The sequence below is a fragment of the Leuciscus leuciscus genome (assembly GCF_965113295.1).
Source record: "Leuciscus leuciscus genome assembly, chromosome: 12".
Lineage (NCBI taxonomy): Eukaryota > Metazoa > Chordata > Actinopteri > Cypriniformes > Leuciscidae > Leuciscus > Leuciscus leuciscus.
In genome coordinates, this window is record NC_138736.1 from 23255591 (window position 1) to 23277472 (window position 21882).

At 37.6% G+C, this 21882-nt stretch overlaps 1 protein-coding gene across 3 annotated transcripts in view; it reads left to right on the forward strand.

The window, feature by feature from the left end:
- LOC309511529 (cytosolic 5'-nucleotidase 3-like) overlaps positions 1-21882 on the forward strand; it is a 169919-nt gene that overhangs the window by 27545 nt on the left and 120492 nt on the right. For all 3 annotated transcript variants that reach the window (XM_082186796.1, XM_082186795.1, XM_082186794.1), the window contains exon 2: positions 19429-19527. In XM_082186796.1, coding sequence (XP_082042922.1) covers positions 19429-19527 — 99 coding nt within the window. The remainder of the gene's footprint in view (positions 1-19428; positions 19528-21882) is intronic.

Consider the following 21882-nt stretch of genomic DNA (forward strand, 5'->3'; position numbering starts at 1 on the left):
GGAGAAAGTATTCGCAAATAGAAAAAGAGGGGTTGGCGCTCATCTTTGGGGTAAAAAAATGTCACCAATATTTGTGGGGAAGGAAATTCAAGATGGTGACTGACCATAAACCTTTGTTGACTTTGTTCAGAGAGCATAAAAGTCTACTTTCCATGGCAGTGGCCAGGATTCAATGATGGGCAATCATCCTTTCAGCTTATGACTACCATATTGAATACTGTCCCTCAGAGAAACACAGTAATGTAGACGGCCTTTCGCATGTTCCCTTGCCGGACACGACTGATGTGGGCACAGCCCAGTGAATGAAATATTCATTCACTAATAGCTGAACACTTCGAACAAGCTCCCTTGAATGTGGACCAGGTGGCACGTGTAACACGCAAAGACAAGGTGTTATCCAAAGTCCTGAAGTATGTCATGGAGGGTTGGCCGATGGATGTGGATGAAAGTTTGAAAGCTTACCACTCACGCAGATATGAATTGTCTGCAGAGAGAGCCTGAGGAGTTCAAAAACTTCATGCAGCTAAATGGCATTCTTCATTCAACTAGTGCGCCAGGTCATCCTGCTACCAACGACCTTGCAGAAAGATATGTGCAGACATTTAAAAGCGGAATAAAGAAACTTGCACACTTGACAATGGACTTGGAAGACAAGATCTCTCTTTTCCTAATGCAGTATCGCACTACTCCAAACTGCACTACAGGCTAATCGCCAGCAGATCTTTTTCTTAATAGACATGTGCACACTCGCCTGGACTTTGTTCATCCAGATGTCACTGTTCGCAGGAAGCAATACCTGCAGAAGTTCTATTATGACCAACGTTCTGTGGAGAGGTCTTTTTCTGCAAAGGATGCAGTGTACCTCCGAAACACCACAGGAGGGGGGGAACAAATGGATTCCAGGTGTGATAGTAAAGCAGACCGGGCCAGTGTCTTACAAGGTTCAGGGACGAAACACATATGTCACTTTCAGGAGACATGGTGACCAGTTGAGACCCCGGGTTGTAGAGGATGAGCTTGTTAAAGAGACTGATTGTTCAGGGACTGACACTCCGATTCAACCCTATGCACCAGAGGAAAAACAAGCAGTCCCTGAGCCTTCTCAAGAGGACTGTGGAGGGGTTACAGGGGTGGCTCCGAGTCCACGCCGCTCATCCAGAAGTAGAAAACCACCAAAACGTTTTGACCTGTAATACATGAAACATACACCCATTGCATTAGCACTACGGTATAGGACTGTTATGGTCTTATATATAAATACAAAGCTTATTTTGTTCTATGATGTTTTTTGGAGAAGAAAAAAAAAGTAACTGTTATGTTGTTGGTAAAGCCAATCATGTTTTGTGCCATGCGCGTGTTTCAGTGTGAATCTGAATGTACCTTTGTTTAAAAAGGGGGGTAATGTGATGTATTGTATGCTTGCAAGTTTTTCATTTGAGACCGTAGAGATTCCTTAGTCATAGTGCTGGGAATGTTGGGAAATGTTCGGGGGCGCGCGTTTTCGCAGATAAAAAACACAGAATAAAGTTGTGGTCAAAAGACAGACATTCCGTCTCTCGTAGGGCTGCACGATTAATCGTATTTTAATAGCGATAACGATATCTGCCTCTCTCGATTAATTTGAAGAAATCGTCGCGATATTTGCCCGCTCGTTTTTTTATCCTGAAAACGCTTTTTTTTTATTAGACATTTGCATTATCTTGCATTATTAACAAGTCCCCACTAGCATTGATGTTTGTGGTTGCCAGATCTAAATAGCTTAAATCTCCCAAATCACCCAAACAGAGCTTTTCTCTTATGCTGGGTACACACCAAAAGATTTTTTACATCTTATAAGATTTTCAAAATGTGACAGACCACAAACATGAGGACAAAAAATCCTAGATTTAAGCGTTTTGCTCCTGTAGTGTGTGGTGTGCCATGATGTGACAAAGACAGCACACCACACACAAACAGATTTTCAACCAGAGTCTCGACTATGAACACAGGAAATCTCGCAAAATATCGTGAGACTTCAGAATAAGCATGATGGACGATATGCAGGAAGAAATTGCGATAGTGTTTGGAATGATTTTCACAGAAAATTCACGTGAAAAAACCATTGTACCTACCATTATATATAACCTTTTATAAAGAAATATATTCATTCTTTATTGTCTTTATTTATTATTTATTGGATGTATTGTCTCTTTAGAAAAAGTTATTGAATCCCTCTAGTCTATAGAACCTCACTGAACCCTTAACACTCAGGTTTTTTTTTTTAATCTTTTTTTTTAATTGATTTTAAGAATTATACAATTACAGTCAGGGGGGTACAAAGAGTAAATCCGATAAACAAACATAAAAAGACATATACATAAACAGTGACAAACTTAAAAGTTAAACAAAAATTTGAAAATGTTTACAGATTGAAACGCACTTTGCAGCTTTCTTATTTTTCAAACCCAATATTGTGTTTAGGTATTGTAACATTTCTGCTCTTAAAATGAAAAACAAAGGCTTGTTTCCTCGAAATTTACACTTATGAATAGTACTAAATCTTCACATTAAGCTTCCTGCAAGTGTAAGTGTGTGTGTGTGTGTGTGTGTGTGTGTGTGTGTGTGTGTGTGTGTGTGTGTGTGTGTGTGTGTGTGTGTGTGTGTGTGTGTGTGTGTGTGTGTGTGTGTGTGTGTGTGTGTGTGTGTGTGTGTGTGTGTGTGTGTGTGAGAATGACCGTGTCTTCCATCATCTCGCTTTCTGATTGGATATTGTTTCGTTTCACGTGATAATCTCCAGAGCGTGCGCGTGTTTGTCCTCGGAGTTCCCCCCACACATCAGGATTTCTGATCGTAAATATTAATCATGTTTAATATTTACGATTCGCGATCGGAGCGGCTCCGATGTTCTTCCGAGCAGGTTCGGACACTCTTAACACACCTCACACCAAGGGAAAATCTGATAAAATAATCTGTTAAACCATCAAGATAATCGGGACATAGCTAGGATTGTCGGAAGGGGAGAAATCGGCCCAAAATCAGCCCGATTATCTTTTGGTGTGTACCCAGCATTACATTTTATGCCCAGTGTTTTACTTAATCGGTGCAATCTGGCAACCGCGCTACACTGCGGAAAAAACACTGATCTCCACAGTGATATTCTGTTTGCATGAAATTGTTTTACAGCCAGTCTGTTTCTTCACAAGCCACTTGTGCTGTTTGTGTGACAAAATCTGTTTCTAAATGAGTTTCACTGTTCTATTTTTTAAGTTTAAGTTTTTACCAGTTTTCATGATGTGAATCAGTTGAAAACGACAGCCACTGACCGTTTTCAGTATGTATCAACAAGTAGCAGGGCCGGCCCTGACCAATTTGCTGCCCTAGGCAAGATTTTACCTGGTGCCCCATGCATCACAGCCCATTTCACCCCGTCATTGTGTTCATGATTATTTAGCCTATATACAGTACAGGCCAAAAGTTTGGAAACATTACTATTTTTAATGTTTTTGAAAGAAGTTTCTTCTGCTCATCAAGCCTGCATTTATTTGATCAAAAATACAGAAAAAAAGGAATATTGTGATATATTATTACAATTTAAAATAATTGGTTTTCAATTTATTATACTTTAAATTATCATTTCTGTGATGCAAAGCTGAATTTTCAGGATCATTACTCCAGTCTTCAGTGTCACATGTGACATCCAGTCTATCACATGATCCTTTAGAAATCATTCTAGTATTCTGATTTATTATGAGTGTTGGAAACAGTTCTGCTGCCTAATATATTTGATGAATAAAAGGTTAAAAAGAACTGCATTTATTCAAAAAAAAATATATATATTTTCTAATAATATAAATCTTCTTTACTATCACTTTTGATCAATTTAACACATCCTTGCTGAATAAAAGTATTGATTTATTTCAAAAAAAGAAAGAAAAAAAATTACTGACCCCAAATTACTGACCAGTAGTGTATATTGTTGTTACAAAATATTTCTATTTTTAAAACATTTGCTGCTTCTTTTTATTTTTTATTTTAATTTTTTTAAACTTTTTATTCATCAAAGTATCCTAAAAAAGTATCACAGGTTATGAAAAAATATTAAGCAGCAGAACTGTTTCCAACTTTGATAATGAATCATCATATTACTATGATTTCTAAAGGATCATGTGATAGACTGGAGTAATGATCCTGAAAATTCAGCTTTGCATCACAGAAATAAATGATAATTTAAAGTATAATAAATTGAAAACCAATTATTTTAAATTGTAATAATATATCACAATATTACATTTTTTTTTCTGTATTTTTGATCAAATAAATGCAGGCTTGATGAGCAGAAGAAACTTCTTTCAAAAACATTAAAAATAGTAATGTGTCCCAACTTTTGGCCTGTACTGTATTTAATATGTACACATTACAGCCTAAACACAAATAGCAAGAGCATTACATCTAGCATTCAAGTCAAGTCACCTTTATTTATATAGCGCTTTTTATAATACAGATTATTTAAAGGCAGCTTTACAGTGATAACAGGAAAATAACGCAAAAAAAGTTTGCTTCTCCTGTACAGCAGATCTAGAAGAAAATAGTGTCATAGTCCAGCTTAAGTAAGTTCAGTGATGGGGTTTTTTTTTTTTTTTTTTTGTAAATAAGTTATTAATTTATTTCATTTAAATATAGCCACTCTGGATAAAACAGTGATGTCATCGTCCAAATGTCATTCATACACAAACTATTCATTGAGGCCTGGCTTTTACCTGTTTGTCCAATAAGGCTAAGGAAATACATTTTAAAATTTTACATAAAATATATCCTGTCAACTCTAATATTTCTAAATATTTGGGTATTGACAGCTCATGTGCCTTTTGTAAACAAGCAGAGGAGACATGTTTTATGATTGCCCGATATCCAAAAAATGTTGGTCTGACCTAGGTTCTTACATAGGCCTATCTGCCAGTGTGACTCTTCCTTTCAGTTTAAAAGACATTATTTTTTATTATAATGACGATAAAAATAAACCCCTAGAGTGTGTTGTTAATTTCTTTATTCTATACGGAAAATTCTTCATTCATAAACAAAAATTTGCAAATAACATTCTGTCTTATCCTTATTTTGATTCTGAATTGAGCTCACTCCTTCATTCTCTTCGTTATATAAATAATTTTAAAAAACCTACGATTTATACAATATTATAAAGAAATATTTAAAGTAAATGCATGCACTTAAAAGCTTTCCTTGTATGTATGTTTTCTTGTCATTTCTCTCTGCCATGTCATCCTTGTATTATTAGGGGCCAAGCACCGAAGGTGCGGAGGCACCTATTGTATTTCTTCTTCTTCTTCTTCTTCTTCTTCTTCTTCTTCTTCCTCTTCCTCTTCCTCTTCCTCTTCCTCTTCCTCTTCCTCTTCCTCTTCCTCTTCCTCCTCCTCCTCCTCCTCCTCCGGCAGCCCATAGAACCGCTTGTGGAAAAGTTATGAAATTTGGCACACTGATAGAGGACAGTCTGAGAAGTCACCATAGCAAATTTGGTGTCTTAAAACCAATCCCTCTAGCGCCACCAACTGTCCAAAATTTCACTCATGTTTATGCTAATAACTTTTGAACCGTAAGGCCTATCAACAAAATTAGCTCAAGACGATTCGATTGCACCCTATGACGTCATTTTCCGTCATGGAAATTTTTCCGCCATTTTGAATTTTCCGAAAAACCTACTTTTTCGAACTCGTCCTAGACGGTTTGTCCGATTTGCACGAAAATTGAACCAGATCATCTTCAGGCAGTGCTGACCAAAAGTTATGGAATTCAAATTGATTCGTCAAACCGTTTTCGATTAAACGCTCGAACAAACGTAGCGAGGCAAAAACAGACGTAAAGCTGTATCTCCGCAACATGTCATCACAAGCATGACCTGAGGCAACATGCTGCGTTTCGGCGCAGCGCCACCTACTGGTCCGGAGATATGAAAAATGGCTATTTTTGCTTATAACTTCTGAACAGTTTGTCCAAAAATCATAAAATTTGTCTTGTTAGATTCAGGGCGACATGCCGAGTCGACTGATATCCAATTTTACCATATCGGCCATTTTGACTGTCGGCCATTTTGAATTTTGTGCTAAAATGCTGTATTTTAAGAAGGCATGAACGGATTGTTACGAAACTTGGTATGGGTCATCAACACAATGTCCTGAAGGAGCGTGAGAAGTTTCGAAACAGCGCCACCTAGTGGTGAATTTGTTTTTTCAAATGCTTATAACTTTGGGTGTGGTCGACTTATTTTCACGAGACTCATCTAATTAGACTCCTGAATCCTTTCGCCTTACGGTTTGTGTAGCGTTGTGATTTAGCGCTTAAAAAACATTTGGCTATATCTTCGAAACCGCTTGTCCGATCGAGACGAAACCACCGTCAGAAGTTTGGAAACATAGGTCGATAGCTTGATGCCAAAGCCCAAATGCGAAAATATTGATAGTAAGGGGTAGTAAAATTCAATCAAAGTCATGTGTCAGTCATTTTTTACGTGTTTTTTCATATAAATGTCTATAACTCTGAAGTGATTTGAGATATTTTCACCAAAATTGACACACATATGTATGGGCTCACTCTGAGGACACATACAAAAAAATGTGGGACTGAGCCTCTTGGTGGCGCTATAATAGAACAAAACATGAAATTCCCATTGACTTCAATACAGTTTTGTGAAATGCATTGGTGTAATATTACGAAACTCAGAATGTGCCAACAACACCATCCCCTGAAGGTACTCAAAATATTTCGAAACAGCGCCACCTTGTGGTCAAAAGTTATAACAAAATTTCCAAAAAGGCTAATAACTTTTGAATAAATCTGCCTATTGAAATGCCACTGCTCTTAATAGATTCCTTGGGTCAAGCCGAGAACATAGATACCAAGTTTTCCTTATTTGGCCGAACTTCCTGTCCGCCATCTTGATTTTCAGTCAAAACCTACTTTTTCAAACTCCTCCTAGACCGTTTGTCCGATTTTCACCAAAATCGAATCGTATCATCTCCAGACCGTGCCGACTAAAAGTTATGGATTTCGTGTCGATAGACGAAACCGTTTTCGTATAGCGCAGCAGCAAAGTTGAGGCATGATGCTAATAGCACTATTCAGGCTTTATCTCTCCAATGCCTTGACACATTGACACCAAACTTTATGTGTCATTGTCACTTCACTCTGACCACATCACATCAGTTTTGTAACTGCGCCACCTATTGGTCGAAAGTGATAATCCATTAAATCATATTTTTAATTATTGTTTCTATGATTTTTCAGGCATTTTGCCTAAAATCCTCTTTAAATGTCTTTAATTGCTCATTGTTGCAGTTGGTCTGACATTTTCAGACATGTCGGCATGTCTTGTCGTCTTACTCTGCTTGGCCCCGGTAATGGCTGCTTGCAGCTATATTTATTATTATTATTAGGGGCCAAGCACCTATTGTATCTGTTCCCGTTCTTATTATTATTAGGGGCCAAGCACCGAAGGTGCGGAGGCACCTATTGTATCTGTTCCCGTTCTTATTATTCCTCTTTTTCTTTTTCTTCTTCCGACTGGGAGTCTATGGCAGCCCATAGAACCGCTTGCGGGAAAGTTATGAAATTTGGCACACTGATAGAGGACAGTCTGAAAAGTCCCCATAGCAAATTTTGTGTCTTCAAACCAATCCCTCTAGCGCCACCAACTGCCCAAAGTTCCACTCATGTTTATGCTAATAACTTCTGAACCGTAAGGCCAATCAACAAAATTCTTGTTTCCTCTGATTCCTGAGCTCATGACGATTCGAATGCACCATATGACGTCATTTTCCGTCATTAAAATATTTCCGTCATTAAAATATGGCCGCCATTTTGAATTTTTCTAAAAACCTACTTTTTCGAACTCGTCCTAGACGGTTTGTCCGATTTGCACGAAAATTGATCCAGATCATCTTCAGGCAGTGCTGACCAAAAGTTATGGAATTCAAATTGATTCGTCAAACCATTTTCGATAAACACTCGAACAAATTTTAGCGCCTGTAAAAACAGATGTAAGGCTGTATCTCCGCAACGCTTTATCGGATTTAGACCAAACTTGGTACATGTCATCACAAGCATGACCTGAGGCTACATGCTGCGTTTCGGCGCAGCGCCACCTACTGGTCCGGAGATATGAAAAATGGCTATTGTTGCTTATAACTTCTGAACAGTTTGTCCAAAAATTATAAAATTGGTCTCGTTAGATTCAGGGCAACATGCCGAGTCGACTGATATTCAATTTTACCATATCGGCCATTTTGACTGTTGGCCATTTTGAATTTTGTGCTAAAATGCTGTATTTTAAGAACGCATGAATGGATTGTTACGAAACTTGGTATGGGTCATCAGCACGGTGTCCTGAAAGAACCTGAGAAGTTTCGAAACAGCGCCACCTAGTGGTGAATTTGTTTTTTCAAATGCTTATAACTTTGGGTGTGGTCGACTTATTTTAACCCTCTGGGGTCTGAGTGGTTTTTGGGGTCCTTGAGATGTTCTGACATGCCCTGACATTTGTGCTTTTTTCAGTTGCTTATAAACATATTAATGGCAAAGGTATAATTACACTCTATTTAGCACAAACAGGGCTACCATAATATGTGAGTAACATGCATGTACATGTTTGTATTTTTGAGAGAATAATGTTTATGCATGGTTATTGAAAAAACTAAAAACTAAAGTTTTTGAAATAAGGCCACAAAACACATACTAAATATGTGACAATAAGACTCTTGACTAATGGATGTCATTGCCTAGAGTTTTTTCTCCAAAATGATGTGAAAATCATCCTGCCCTTATCATTCACATAACACAATACATTGATTTAAATCTTGTAAAACACTTTTTGTTTGTAAAGACAATATGCGCAAGGGCCCCATTCAACAGCATCATGCATATGTAGTGGTTCACACCTGAGGAGACAATGGGGCCCGCATACTTAATGAGCCATTCATTCAGGTGTGTCACCTATAGCCACAAGAAAGAATGCAAGAGCTATATATATATATATATATATATATATATATATATATATATATATATATATATATATAATTTTTTTTTTTTTTTATTTAATTTTTTTTTTTTTTTGCACAAATTTTGCTTGCAAATTGTATAATATCCAAGGAAAACATGTCTAGTAATTGTGCAGTTAATTCTCATACTGTATTTTCAGTTTTGGAATATGTATCCTCTCCCCACATTTGTCAATAGCAAAACACAATAAAAATTATTTAAAGAAAAGTCTTATATTTACCTTTTAAAATTTGTTAACATCTACCTTGTAAATATATTTTTTTATTAAAAAGGTTACAATTACAACAACAATTTAAGTGTAATCTTTCTTTGTAAAAACTAAAGTATACATTTTATCATACCTATTTCAAAGTTAAGGATTCATTACTTCGAATATAGCCTACATTGACAAAACATACTATATTTAACATATTAGCAAAAATTGGCAAACAAAAGCTTATTTGAGGTGGCAGATATTTTACAGTAAAAATGTGTAATCTATCCAAAACTAATCAACGAAATGTTGTCTTTCATATGTCTGTAACATCGGTCTTTCGTTTTTATTATAAGGAATATAAATGTTAATTTGCAGTTTAATACGTTGCTTATACAAATACATTTTATTTCAACACATTTCAGTTGTGGTAAACAGCGCATCGCTGCCGTTCATTCATTCACACACAGAAACGCGATTTACTTGAGAATGAAAAAAAACTTACTACAGTATTCCATCCGTTGCTCCTCGAAATACCAGCACTTCTGAGGTACGTTTTCCATTAGTATTAGCCTATTCCTCACAGCGCTGCGAGACAGTGTAGACAAGTACACTGATCATCTGAATAAACTTGATGTGTTTTCTCGAGCTGATATGGGGGCGTTCACAGTTTGTATGGCATCGTCTCAGTCATTTGCGTTTGAATAGCGCGCGCTCTCCGTGGGCGGGGCCGATTAAAACGTAATGAGCTGAGATGAGCTCGACTGGAATCGCTCTCTTTTAATACAGATTTCACAAGATGAGAATATTTGTTTTTTATATAAATTACTTCATTTAAAAGAAGAGAATTCAAGCTTCATGCCTGTGTGTCTGTATGCCTGTTTGACTGAGTATTTGCTCAGTTATTGTTCATTTTCGGACGCGTTTCAGAATGGACTTCACTGGCAGAGAGAAGGCAGAACTCGCTTCGTGTTTATTTTTCTTTATTTGGCAAAAAGCACAACACTTTGTTTTTATTGTGAGTATACACAAAAATAATACACATTTAACAGAATCGATTGATGTATGAAACTCCTATGGAAAATCAAAGTCAACAGAGTATTTATGAGTTTCTTTTACACTGATTAAAAAAAAGCGAGCTGGTATCGCCGGCGATACCTCCGACCTCAGGGGGTTAACAAGACTAATCTGATATAAAGTCGCAATTACGAGTAAAAAAGTCAGAATTCTGACTTTATATCTCGCAATTCTGACTTTATATCTCGCAATTCTGACTTTATAACACGCAATTTTGACTTTATATCTCGCAATTATGTTTTATAAAGTCAGAATTGCGTGATATAAAGTCGCAATTGCGAGAAAAAAAGTCAGAATTCTGACTTTATATCTCGCAATTCTGACTTTATATCACGCAATTCTGACTTTTTTTCTCAGAATTCTGACTTTATATCTTGCAATTGCGACTTTATATCTCACAATTCTGACTTTATATCTCACAATTCTGACTTCATATCTCGCAATTCTGAGAAAAAAAGTCAGAATTGTGAGATAAAAAGTCGCAATTTATTTATTTTTATTTTTTTTCTGTGGCGGAAACAAGCTTCCATACAAACATGATCCCTGCACGATCTAATCTATAGCGTCTTATTAACTCACTGTTATTCATTGTCTGCAACACATTTCTTCTCCCTCTTCCTCTTTCTGCCATTTTATCCTCTGCTAAAGAAACTCTTAAGCCTCTTAAAAGTCCCCGTCCGTGCTCCTAACAATTTTGACCTTAAGACCTCTTTTAAGGGTTAAGATGCTTTCTGAATTACTTTTTTCTTTACTAGGATTTTTTCTTTAATTTTAAGAGTTAACGCCCACATTTCTAGGGCTGGGCATCGTTCAGAATTTTTCGATCCGGTGCCAATTTCGATACCTCAGTTTCGATACCGATTCCTAACGATACTTTTTTCGATACCATATGTTTTAAAATTAATTTCAACATCAACAAAAATACATTAAACACAAAGCTTTTATTTTCCACCTTAATTGTGAATCAAAACAGTTATCAAAATAAAATAAAAAATCTGGTAAAACTACTCACTTAGCATGTCCACAAAACGTATATTTTTCTCTCCGTTTTGGCCTTCCGTCCACACGGAGACGGCGTTTTTATTAATGAAAATGAAGCTTTTTTGAAAACGCACTCCATAGTGGATACATTTGAAAACGCGGCAATACATGAGAGCAGTTGCGTTTTAGACCAAACATACGGTGACTGCGTGCGACCTGGACCGCATCAGTGAATGGTGAGATATTTTACTAAATAAAATTATCCTGTCAGACGAATTGCGCGATAACTTCATTATTTATTTTTCCATCTGAATCATATCAGTGATCTTTGGTGGGGATTAACACATGCGCAGTAAGGTGAATTAAGCGTTTTCAGGCGTTTCTCAAAAGTTTCTCATCCACACTGAAACGTCCGAAAACGCCTGAAAACGCTAGTGTGGACGGAGAGCGTTTATAAACGAAAACGCCGTTTTCAAATGTATCCGGATTAATGTAGACATAGCCTAACATTAATAAAATGACTGCCTGTCAGTCAGTCATCAGGGGAGAGAAAACACCATTGTGGCTGCTTGTTTAGTAAGAGGAAGTGTAACGTCAACAGCACCGCGACCGCTTTCTGCTCGCCATTAAATTAATATCATATCGCAGCAAACGCTGTCTGCGTGAAGTTTTAAAAAACTGTTACCACACTTGAGACCAACCGTGACTCTCTGTGACTTCAGCAAAACTGCAAACAGTTTAATCCGTCCGCACCTCTCCGTGTGTGTGTGGGTCGGAGCTCCGCTCTTTGTCAATATGCAGAGAGGACAGATAAGCTTGCGCTTACGCGCTCAGATGGAACCGAAATTTGGCACCGAAAGATAAAGAATTTTTCGATACTCATAGAATTGGAGTATTTTTTTCGATACCATAAAAGTATCGAAGTTCGGTACCCAGCCCTACACATTTCTACGAATTTTCTTAGAATTTTGTCACTAGGAGCTACTCTTTGCATTAAGATTCTTTATGAATACGGGCCCTGAATCCTTGCTGAGTCCTACGATACCAAACATGCTAGGTTTCGCCTTACGGTTTGTGTAGCATTGTGATTTAGCGCTTAAAAAACATCTGGCGATATCTTCGAAACCGCTAGTCCGATCGTGACGAAACCACCGTCAGAAGTTTGGAAACATAGGTCGATAGCTATACGCCAATGCCCAAATGCGAAAATATTGATAGTAAGGGGTAGTAAAATCCAATCAAAGTCATGTGTCAGTCATTTTTTACGTGTTTTTTTCATATAAATGTCTATAACTCCGAAGCGAATTGAGATATCTTCACCAAAATTGACACAAATATGTATGGGCTCACTCTGAGGACACATAAAAAAATGGTGGGACTGAGCCTCTTGGTGGCGCTATAACAGAACAAAACATGAAATTCCCATTGACTTCAATACAGTTTTGTGAAATAAAATGCTATACTGAACAAATGCATTGGTGTAATATTACGAAACTCAGAATGTGCCATCAGCACCATCCCCTGAAGGTACCCAAAATATTTTGAGACAGCGCCACCTAATGGTCAAAAGTGATAATCAATTAAATCATATTTTTAATGACTCTTTCTATGATTTTTCAGCCATTTCGCCTAAAATCCTCTTTAAATGTCTTTAATTGCTCATTGTTGCAGTTGATCTGACACTATCAGCCATGTCTTGTCGTCTTATTCTGCTTGGCCCCGGTAATGGCTGCTTGCAGCTATATATTTATTATTATTATTATTATTATTATTATTTTTATTTTAAAATTTTTTATGGCTTGTTTTTATGTATGTGTATGTAATTCCTTGATAATGTGATTTTGTTCTTGAGCAAAAAAACAAAACACAACAAAAAAACTATTCATTGAGCACTAGCAAAAGTGTTTGTTTTCCAGTTGATGGTAGCAATCTTCCACTAAACTGTGGCACGTTTCATGTTTTCACCATGAATGAAACTGAGAAATGTCGTCTTTAATGTGAATTTTACATAAAACATTGCTACATTTACTTTACATTTAAGACATTTACATAAAACCTGTATATAAATATCATTACTAATTTCGGCACCAAAAAAAAGAAAAAAAAAGCCATATATCACCCCGCAAAACTGCACAAAGAGTAAAACATGAATTAAAGTGATAGTAGGCCTAAATCATACCTGTCAACACTCCCGTTTTTCCCGGGTTTCTCCCGTTTTTTTAGCCCTATCTCCCGGACCCCTCCCGGTTTGTTATTTCTCCCAGGAAATATAATTTGCATGGCCCAAACTCCTTAATGAAATATCGGACCAATATGTTTGTCTAATGTTGACACTTTCGTGTAATGTTAACTTTCACCGTGTTTAGACCTGGCGCGAGCTGCCAGGCCCATTTCTACAGGGGCGCACGAGTGTGTTAAGTGCCCTCAAACAAAAGCAATGCTGTCTACATTGGATGCGGCGAGAGGCTACGCTACACAACAAATTACCAACAACTGATCGCGCGCGCTCTGTTTCTGACGCACTTCAAGCACTCGCTGGGCGGGGGAAGATTGAGGTGCCGGACCGGAGTCGGGGGACTTAGTTACATTTTTGTGGAGTTTTTTTGCTTTATTTGGTAGTATTTTGAATAGCATTTGCCTATTCCGCCTATGCCGCGGGCCGGCCCTGACAAGTAGACTATTTTTCTTTGCAGTACGAATTTGCTGAGCGATCTGGATCTGTACTTTGTCTCATTTGCAACTGAAATGTGTCGCTTAGAAGATCTAATGTGAAGATGCATCACAAAGCGCTCATCTAACGTTAAATCATGCCATTTGTATTGACTTGCTGTCTGAGGAAGTTGTCATAGTTGGTTAAATGAAGTCTGATGGTTTGAAATTAACATTGTCAAATCACTGGCCAATTTGGCATGTTATTACGTTTACTCACTTTGCTGGGGAAATTCGTGTAAGCCAAATCTGCGCGGATTTTGCGCAAATACTCGTGAGTCATCATGATCTATTAAATACAGTGTATTGCGCAGAATCTGCGCGTTTCTGGCTAACTTGAAGACACACGTCACTACACAACAAATAACGGTGCGCTTGTTCACTTGCATTGAAGCAATAGCGTAGATTAAAAAGCATTTGGTTAACAGAAAAGACATTGATATTTTACAGCATCCTACATGTTCTTTGTACTGTATTGATCTGTCCACCTAAAACACATTTTTGGTAAAAAAAGATGAGAATGAATGTGGAAGGGTGGAGATATCTGGATGACAGGATTTTGTTTGAATAAGAAATGAATGTATGAAATCCAAATTTGAATATAGCCTTATGTAAATAAGCTGTGAAATTTCTTTTTTTTTTGGCTAGTAGAATAATAATAATAATAATAATAATTCATTACATTTATATAGCGTTTTTCTCGGCACTCAAAGCGCTTTACATGGAAGCCCCCCTTCCATGTAAAGCGCTTTGAGTGCCGAGAAAAACGCTCATGTAGAAGTTCTGAATGGCCGTAACTTAAATTTTGTTACCAAAATGGCCGGTGGGTGAAAGTTAATTTCAAACCCTGTTTTTATATATATATATATATATAAACCGTTAACGGTCTTTTCTCTTTCTCTGTGGTTTCTCAAATGAGAATAATCGTGATTAATTATCACCATTATAATTTTGAGCAAAATAATCGTGATTATCAGTTTAACCATTATCGTGCAGCCCTAGTCGCACGTGTATTCTTTTGAATAGATACATCACACTGAGGATGGTCCACGTCGTTGACAGTAAAGCAAGTGAATCCATACTTTATGAATTCCTCTTGATATTTCCTATGTTTCCTACATTGGTCAGAAGGGGTCTTGCTCTTGTGTTTAGTAGAGGTAGGCCTACACGGTTCAGGCGATTCAGGCAGACTGTCCACAATTTCCTCAACATTTTTGACCTTGCGAATTACAAATTTATCCATTTTTGCAGTTGCAGTTTCCACGTGCAGTTGCGTGCTGTATTGATAACTAACGATCAGTCGCCGCACGGTGACGTCATATCTCAGAGTCAAGAAATATTAAACTTTTTTTTAAAAACCCTCAAATCACTTCTGTCTTTAGAAATCAGAAAATATTTATTTGTAATCTTAACTTTTAACATTGATAAATGTTTTCAGACATTTTTCAAATCAACTCCCCCAGTCACAACCCCCAGTTTGAGAACCACTGGCCTACAGTACAGAGAAATTTAATGTCGGATTTGAGCGAACGGCGTCTTACCGTTGAGCATGTGGGGGGAGAGGTATGATTTTCGAACAATCATCGAATATTATTTTGCTTGATATGCCAATCCTTAATATTTGGTGTTTTAAATGCCTGTTTGAGGTCTCTGTGAAAGTTTTAAAGCAGTCTTTTAGTGCCGCTTTCAGAGCGCTCACGTCCGAAACGGAGAACTGTCACATCCGTAACATTGTTTTTTCCTCATAAATGCGAACACGAAAAATAAAATAAAATGAATATTTTAGAACGTAGCCTACGTTTGTATGTAGGCTTAGGCAATTTATATTCACAATACTTACTAAAATATAATTTATTTAATTTTATTGCATTTGGATTAGTTGTTTGAAGAGTAAAAAAAAATAATAATCGGACGGTCTTAATGCAAGTTTACAACCGGCATGTCGGTCGGACAAAAAAATATATATAAAAAAAAATTGGGTCGGTCCTAAAACGTTGGTTGGGTTATGGCAAACAAGAATATTTTTAAGGATGGACTTATGGCCGACTTTACTTCTGTTTTGTGACATGTCTGAGTGAAACTGCTTTTCTAGTGTGAAAAACTATAGAGCGGGACTTACTGCATCCATCAATATAAATTCAACATGTATTGGCATCTGAAAATACAAATTTTGTATTTTGTACATTTTGTGTGGGTTTTATTATATGGTTATATGGTTATATGGTTGGCTATAGACCTTGGTCAGGGTAGATGCCATATTGAATTTTACTTGGATGAAAACGAGGCTGTGAAGGACAGACCTAGAATCCTTAAAGTGGCATGCAGTGTGTATAAAGGTCATAGGTCGAAATAACTTTCAAAACTTGAACACACTGTACTTGTATCCCTATGCAGCCTCGTTTTTCATGTTGAATATTTTGTGGATGAAATATTAATGGATGAATATTTTGTTTGGGGTCTTCCCTGCCTGCCACACCTGCATAAACCTGCTACACAAGCCACACCTGCATAAACCATATTTCCATATGTAAATTTACCTTACTAAAAAGCTATAGCAATAATCGTTATATAAATAAAAGAAATAAGTATTATTTTTCACAGTGTGGCTCTGGACTCAGAGCTGGACATGGACATGGGCTCTGGACTCAACATTAAGTTTTTACTAACCACACCACAAAAAAAAGAAAAAGTTATTGTTTTTGTAGTTTTGATGTGAAGTTAACTACTGCTTCGAAAATGTTAGAAACATTATTATTCTTTTGGTCTTGAAATTAGAAGGGGTTGTCACTTTACGTTCGAAAATCGTTTGGACAATCGATCGGACCAACCAACACAAGTTTTGAAAACGAAAATAGGGAATCGATGTTAACGGCCTTCTCGGAGCGCGTCCAGCTCATCACGATACGCCTGCAGCGAACGCACGTCACACAGCAACTGCAGGCTCTAACAAACACGCATAACAGGAAATTATACTTCTGCATAATGTGGCTCTTTTTACTACAAAAATGTGAAATCTGCCGGTATTCAGACAGTCTCATGCATACAGATACAGATTCGGGCTACGGGCTACAATCGCCTACGTAGGCGAAATTTGTTTGACATTTATAATCGTAAACCCAGCCATGTTGAAGCCTGCAGTAATGTTTTTCACTGATGTTATTAGGGATGGGGCCGATCCAGTATCGGTATCGGGACCGATACCAGCGTAATTCACGTATCGGATTTTCCCGATCCAACCTGCAGAGATATCCGATATCCATGAGTCATGTCTGCGCTTTAACGTTGTCTGCTTAAATGACTCCAAAAGTGATTCCCGCGGGCCAGTCTGCTAGCTGGCTGCAAACTGCGGAATGGATTTACTGAACGGAGGCGCGGCTCAATGAGAGACAGAGTTATGAGACACGCCCCCCCTCAGGAAATCCATTCCGCAGTTTGCGGCTAGCCAACAACATCCGCTGTGTGGAAATACTTCACACTGGAAACACCGCAGAGCAAGACAGCGAAATGCAATGTTTGCAAAGCCGTAATTCAGAGCTCTTTGAAGCTCCCTCGCCTCGCGTCGTACAACACAACGAACGCAATCAAACATTTAAAAAAGCACCACGTTACTGTGCGTTCACACCAAACGCGAATAGCGCGTCAAATTCGCGTCTATTTGGACGCTTGAATATTATGAATCCATTCGCGCGTCCAGAGAAAAATTGACGCGCGTAAAAAGCAAAAGTTTGAAGCGAAATTGACGCGCGTCTGAGGCAAAATCTGTTTGCAAGATGCTGATGTTGATCGAGCATTAATCGAGAGAGTTACCGCATCGGAGCGAGGATCACCCTTCAGATAGTGTGTGTGTGTGTAAGATGTTTACACTTGCACTTTTCTTATATTTCAAGACTCAAGTATTTGACATTTTGGGAATGTAATAAATATTGACATGACAATCAATTTGAAACCCTTACAGTTGCACATTTGTTTTCAGAATGGGATTTGTTTTACTGTTAACAGGATTTCCTGTTTTTCTGACTTCCTTTTCTGACTTTAGTTAGTAAACAGAGATTTAGTTTAGTTAGTTTAGTTAGTTACCTCAAGTTGCATTTTGGGACATACATGCATACATGCGTAACGTTACATATCATAACTTACTTGCCTGTTGAGAGAAGTTTATTTCAGCAACAATAATGATAATAATAATATTAACGCAAACACAACTCTGGTATCGGAATAGTATCGGTATCGGCCGATATCCAAATTCAGGTATCGGGATCGGATCGGAAGTGAAAAAATGTGGATCGGTGCATCCCTAGATGTTATGGCAGTCCACTCTGCTTATATTTTTTCGAGAATGTTGCACTCCTGTTTGTCATTGTGCACGAAACTTCACGCCAATAAATCATCGGAAATATTGCTGACTTGTGTGCGTCTCAAGCGCCCTCTTTACATTCGTCCTAATGCCTGTTAGTTGTCCGTGGATTTGCCTATATTTGGCGTTTAAAATGGAAACGTCTTTAGACATGGAAAATCGATTTTACAATCGATTCAATGAACACTTATGTCTCAAAAATCGAAAAGGATTTTTTCACAAAAGTGACAGCCCTATTGCCACCATGTTTTTTAAAAAAATCATTACTTTCATTACCACAGCAGGAAAAGTAGCCTAATGTGAGACTTCTCACAAACTTCTCAAGCTTACTAAAGGCAGTTGCCAATTACAAGCAATAGGACAAATACATACAATAGATCAAAGATACTAATTAAATGAAACAGTGCTTTCGGTTTTTCAGTCAGGTTTATACTAATGAAATACTACTACATTTAATAAAGTAAAAATGTGCATCGATTCTTATCCACCATTTTCCTAATGAACCTACTGCATTTTAGATTATGGGAGGCACTTCCGGTTTGGAGAAGTTCCACTCAAAAAGACGAGAACAAATCATTTCAAATAATAAGGTTGGGCTACAAATAATCCTTTTCCATCAGTTCTAACGAGACTGTATTATAACGAGAATAATAATCAAGCTTTAGTGGTTATACATGGTCCGTTGTAGTAATTTGTTAATACTTTTATACTTTTAAATTTCCTTTTAATATTCGATGGTTGAAGTGTGAGTAATGTCATCTCATTGTACCCAGTTTTTTAAAATGCGTAATTGCTTTCATAGAGCGAACATTTTGCTGATTGCTTAGTTTAACGGCAGTTACTCCTATAATTCACACAATCATCATGTGGCGTAGGAAAAAGGTGGATTAAAGCTACTAAGTTATTCAGTCAAGAGCAGTTTGGGATTTCCTCTGTTTTTTATTGTTGTTGTAATTTTATAATCTTAAGGCAGAATAAAACTTAAAACTTTCATCAGTTGCCTCCTGTTTTTAAAAACCTTCTTGAATGGCTTGATAATGCTTAGCTTTTTTAATTCACAACTTCACAGATTCCTGAGCTAACAAAAAGTTCAGTGAGCATGAGGGACCCGAAGAGGGTGGAACAGATATTGACATCCATGAGAAATGCTGGATCCAGCACACTACAGGTAATTATGGCTTCTTTATAATTGGTGGATGCTTTTGTGTTTCAATAAATGATATGTCAAATATTGGTAAGGTCAAAGCCAGGCAGAATGTTCAGAAAGTAGGATTGGTGCATGCAGGATAAATGACTGGGTAACAACAATGGCAGTGCCTAGCAAAGATAAATAAAAAAACGTTAAAAAGACGCTTTTCCACTGTCATGCCAAACCTCTCTCTTTGCTTTATCATTCCATTCCATGCTGATCTGGCCCAGCTGGTACTGAGATGCCCAATAGCCCATAAATGTCACATTTAAAATTTTCCTTCACTGTATATTTAAGACACCCTACGAAATCTTTGGATTCTCTTTTAGCGTGCTTAAATTATATTAAAAACTGGATGGCGAACAGAGGTCATTGTTTTCGGCCAGCCAAATGACTGTACTAAGGTCCTTTTAGATATGAGCCCATTGTTTTGGCCAGCCAAATGACTGTCATAAGGTTCTTTTAGATACGAGCCCATTGGCATCTTACTTTAAAACGTCTGTAAGAGATTTAGGCTTCCTAATAGATGGGGTGGAAAGGATCACAGTTGATCTGTACGGACCAGGCCCCATGGTTCCATGTGATTCGTGGATTAACTGCTAAATTTAACCATCATAGAGTGTAAGTTTATAATTTGGATGTGTTTTGTCTTGCCAATTTACACATTCAAACAATTTTAAACGTGGAAGAAGAGGCGAAAATTGGGACTCGCGCGTTATCTTTGCGCACACTCGAATCCGCGCGTGCACGGAGAGGGGGAGAGGGGGAGAGAGGCGCGTTTCAGATAGCTTCCGAACACCGAATTGATTCCTCTTTCGTGTTTCCTTGCCCTTGAACGGACACAAACACAAAATGATGTCAAAATACCCGTCTCGGCAAGTATTCTCTCGTTTATATCATAAGTGAACAGTTGAGAAAGTAATGTTTGGATTTTTGTCAGTTTTTTCCGGTCGGTATAGTCGGTCTTAAAGTGACAGCAGACACCTAATATTCCTACTGTTTTCTGTGTCATTAATGTTAATAACATAACAAATTTACAGCTTTAACAAAGATAAAACTATATTTAATTTCTACAGTGTTATTTTACGTTTGGCTTAAAGGAACACTCCACCGTTTTTTTAAATAGGGCTTATTCACCTTCTTTCCTACATTTAGATAGGTGGGCAAATGCATTTTTGTCTCAGTGCATGCGTTGTTTTAGTTTGACAGGGTCGGCGCTAGCTTATCTTAGCACAATGAATGGAATCCTTTGTTGCCAGCTAGCATGGCCTGAGTAAAAGTGATAAAAAAAACAAAAAAAAAACATGATGAGCGTGCCAGCAGTTGTCTCACATCTACCGAGGATTTCACGGCGTTGATCCATCCTGCAGTAACTTTTACTCTATTTTTTTTCCCGGTGTGATAAAGTGAACTGGAAAAAAAGCCCCACGCCGAATGGACCAAATGGATAACTGTCCACAGAGTAAGTGATTATTTTAAACATGACGCATGTATAGATCGAAAAGTAAATGTGGATAGGAGCAGGCTTCACTCAATGTGTACACTTGTCAATTTTAAGAGTGCTGGCCTAGATAATTATAAAACATGAAGTGGGAGAGAGGCCGCACTATGCTTAAATATATTTATATTTTTATTTTTAGTTGCACAGACACGTTTCGGCGCGTGCCTTCGTCAGTGTGCACACTGAAGAAGGCACGCGCCGAAACGCGTCTGTGTAAATAAAAATAAAAATATATTTAAGCTTAGTGCGGCCTCTCTCCCACTTCATACATGTATAGATCGACCCATATTATACCTGTATTCACATTCACATATTATACCACATATTCACATTTCATGTGTTGCGTGATATCTCTGCGCCCAAGTAGCAGTGCTTCGCCTAAGCAGCAGTGCTTCGCCTGTGCTTCCCCCTAATATAGTCCCAAGTCAATATCTGCCTAGGAAATCACCTAGTGTTAATCTGCATTGCTATTTGTACTCGTTGTGAATACGCAGGCCACAAGAAGTAATTAGGTGTTTTTTTTTTTATCACTTTTATTCAGGCCATGCTAGCTGGCAACAAAGGATTCCATTCATTGTGCTAAGCTAGCGCCGACCCTGTCAAACTAAAACAACGCATGCACTGAGACAAACATGCATTTGCCCACCTATCTAAATGTAGGAAAGAAGGTGAATAAGCCCTATTTCAAAAAACGGTGGAGGGTTCCTTTAATTATTAATTTCTGTACCTGGATACTATTTTTAGACTTTAACTTTATTTAGTATTCATCTCTGCTTGTAATTTGTGTATTTCTTCTTATTTTGTTACTGACTGTTCACTTGTTTTAAATAATG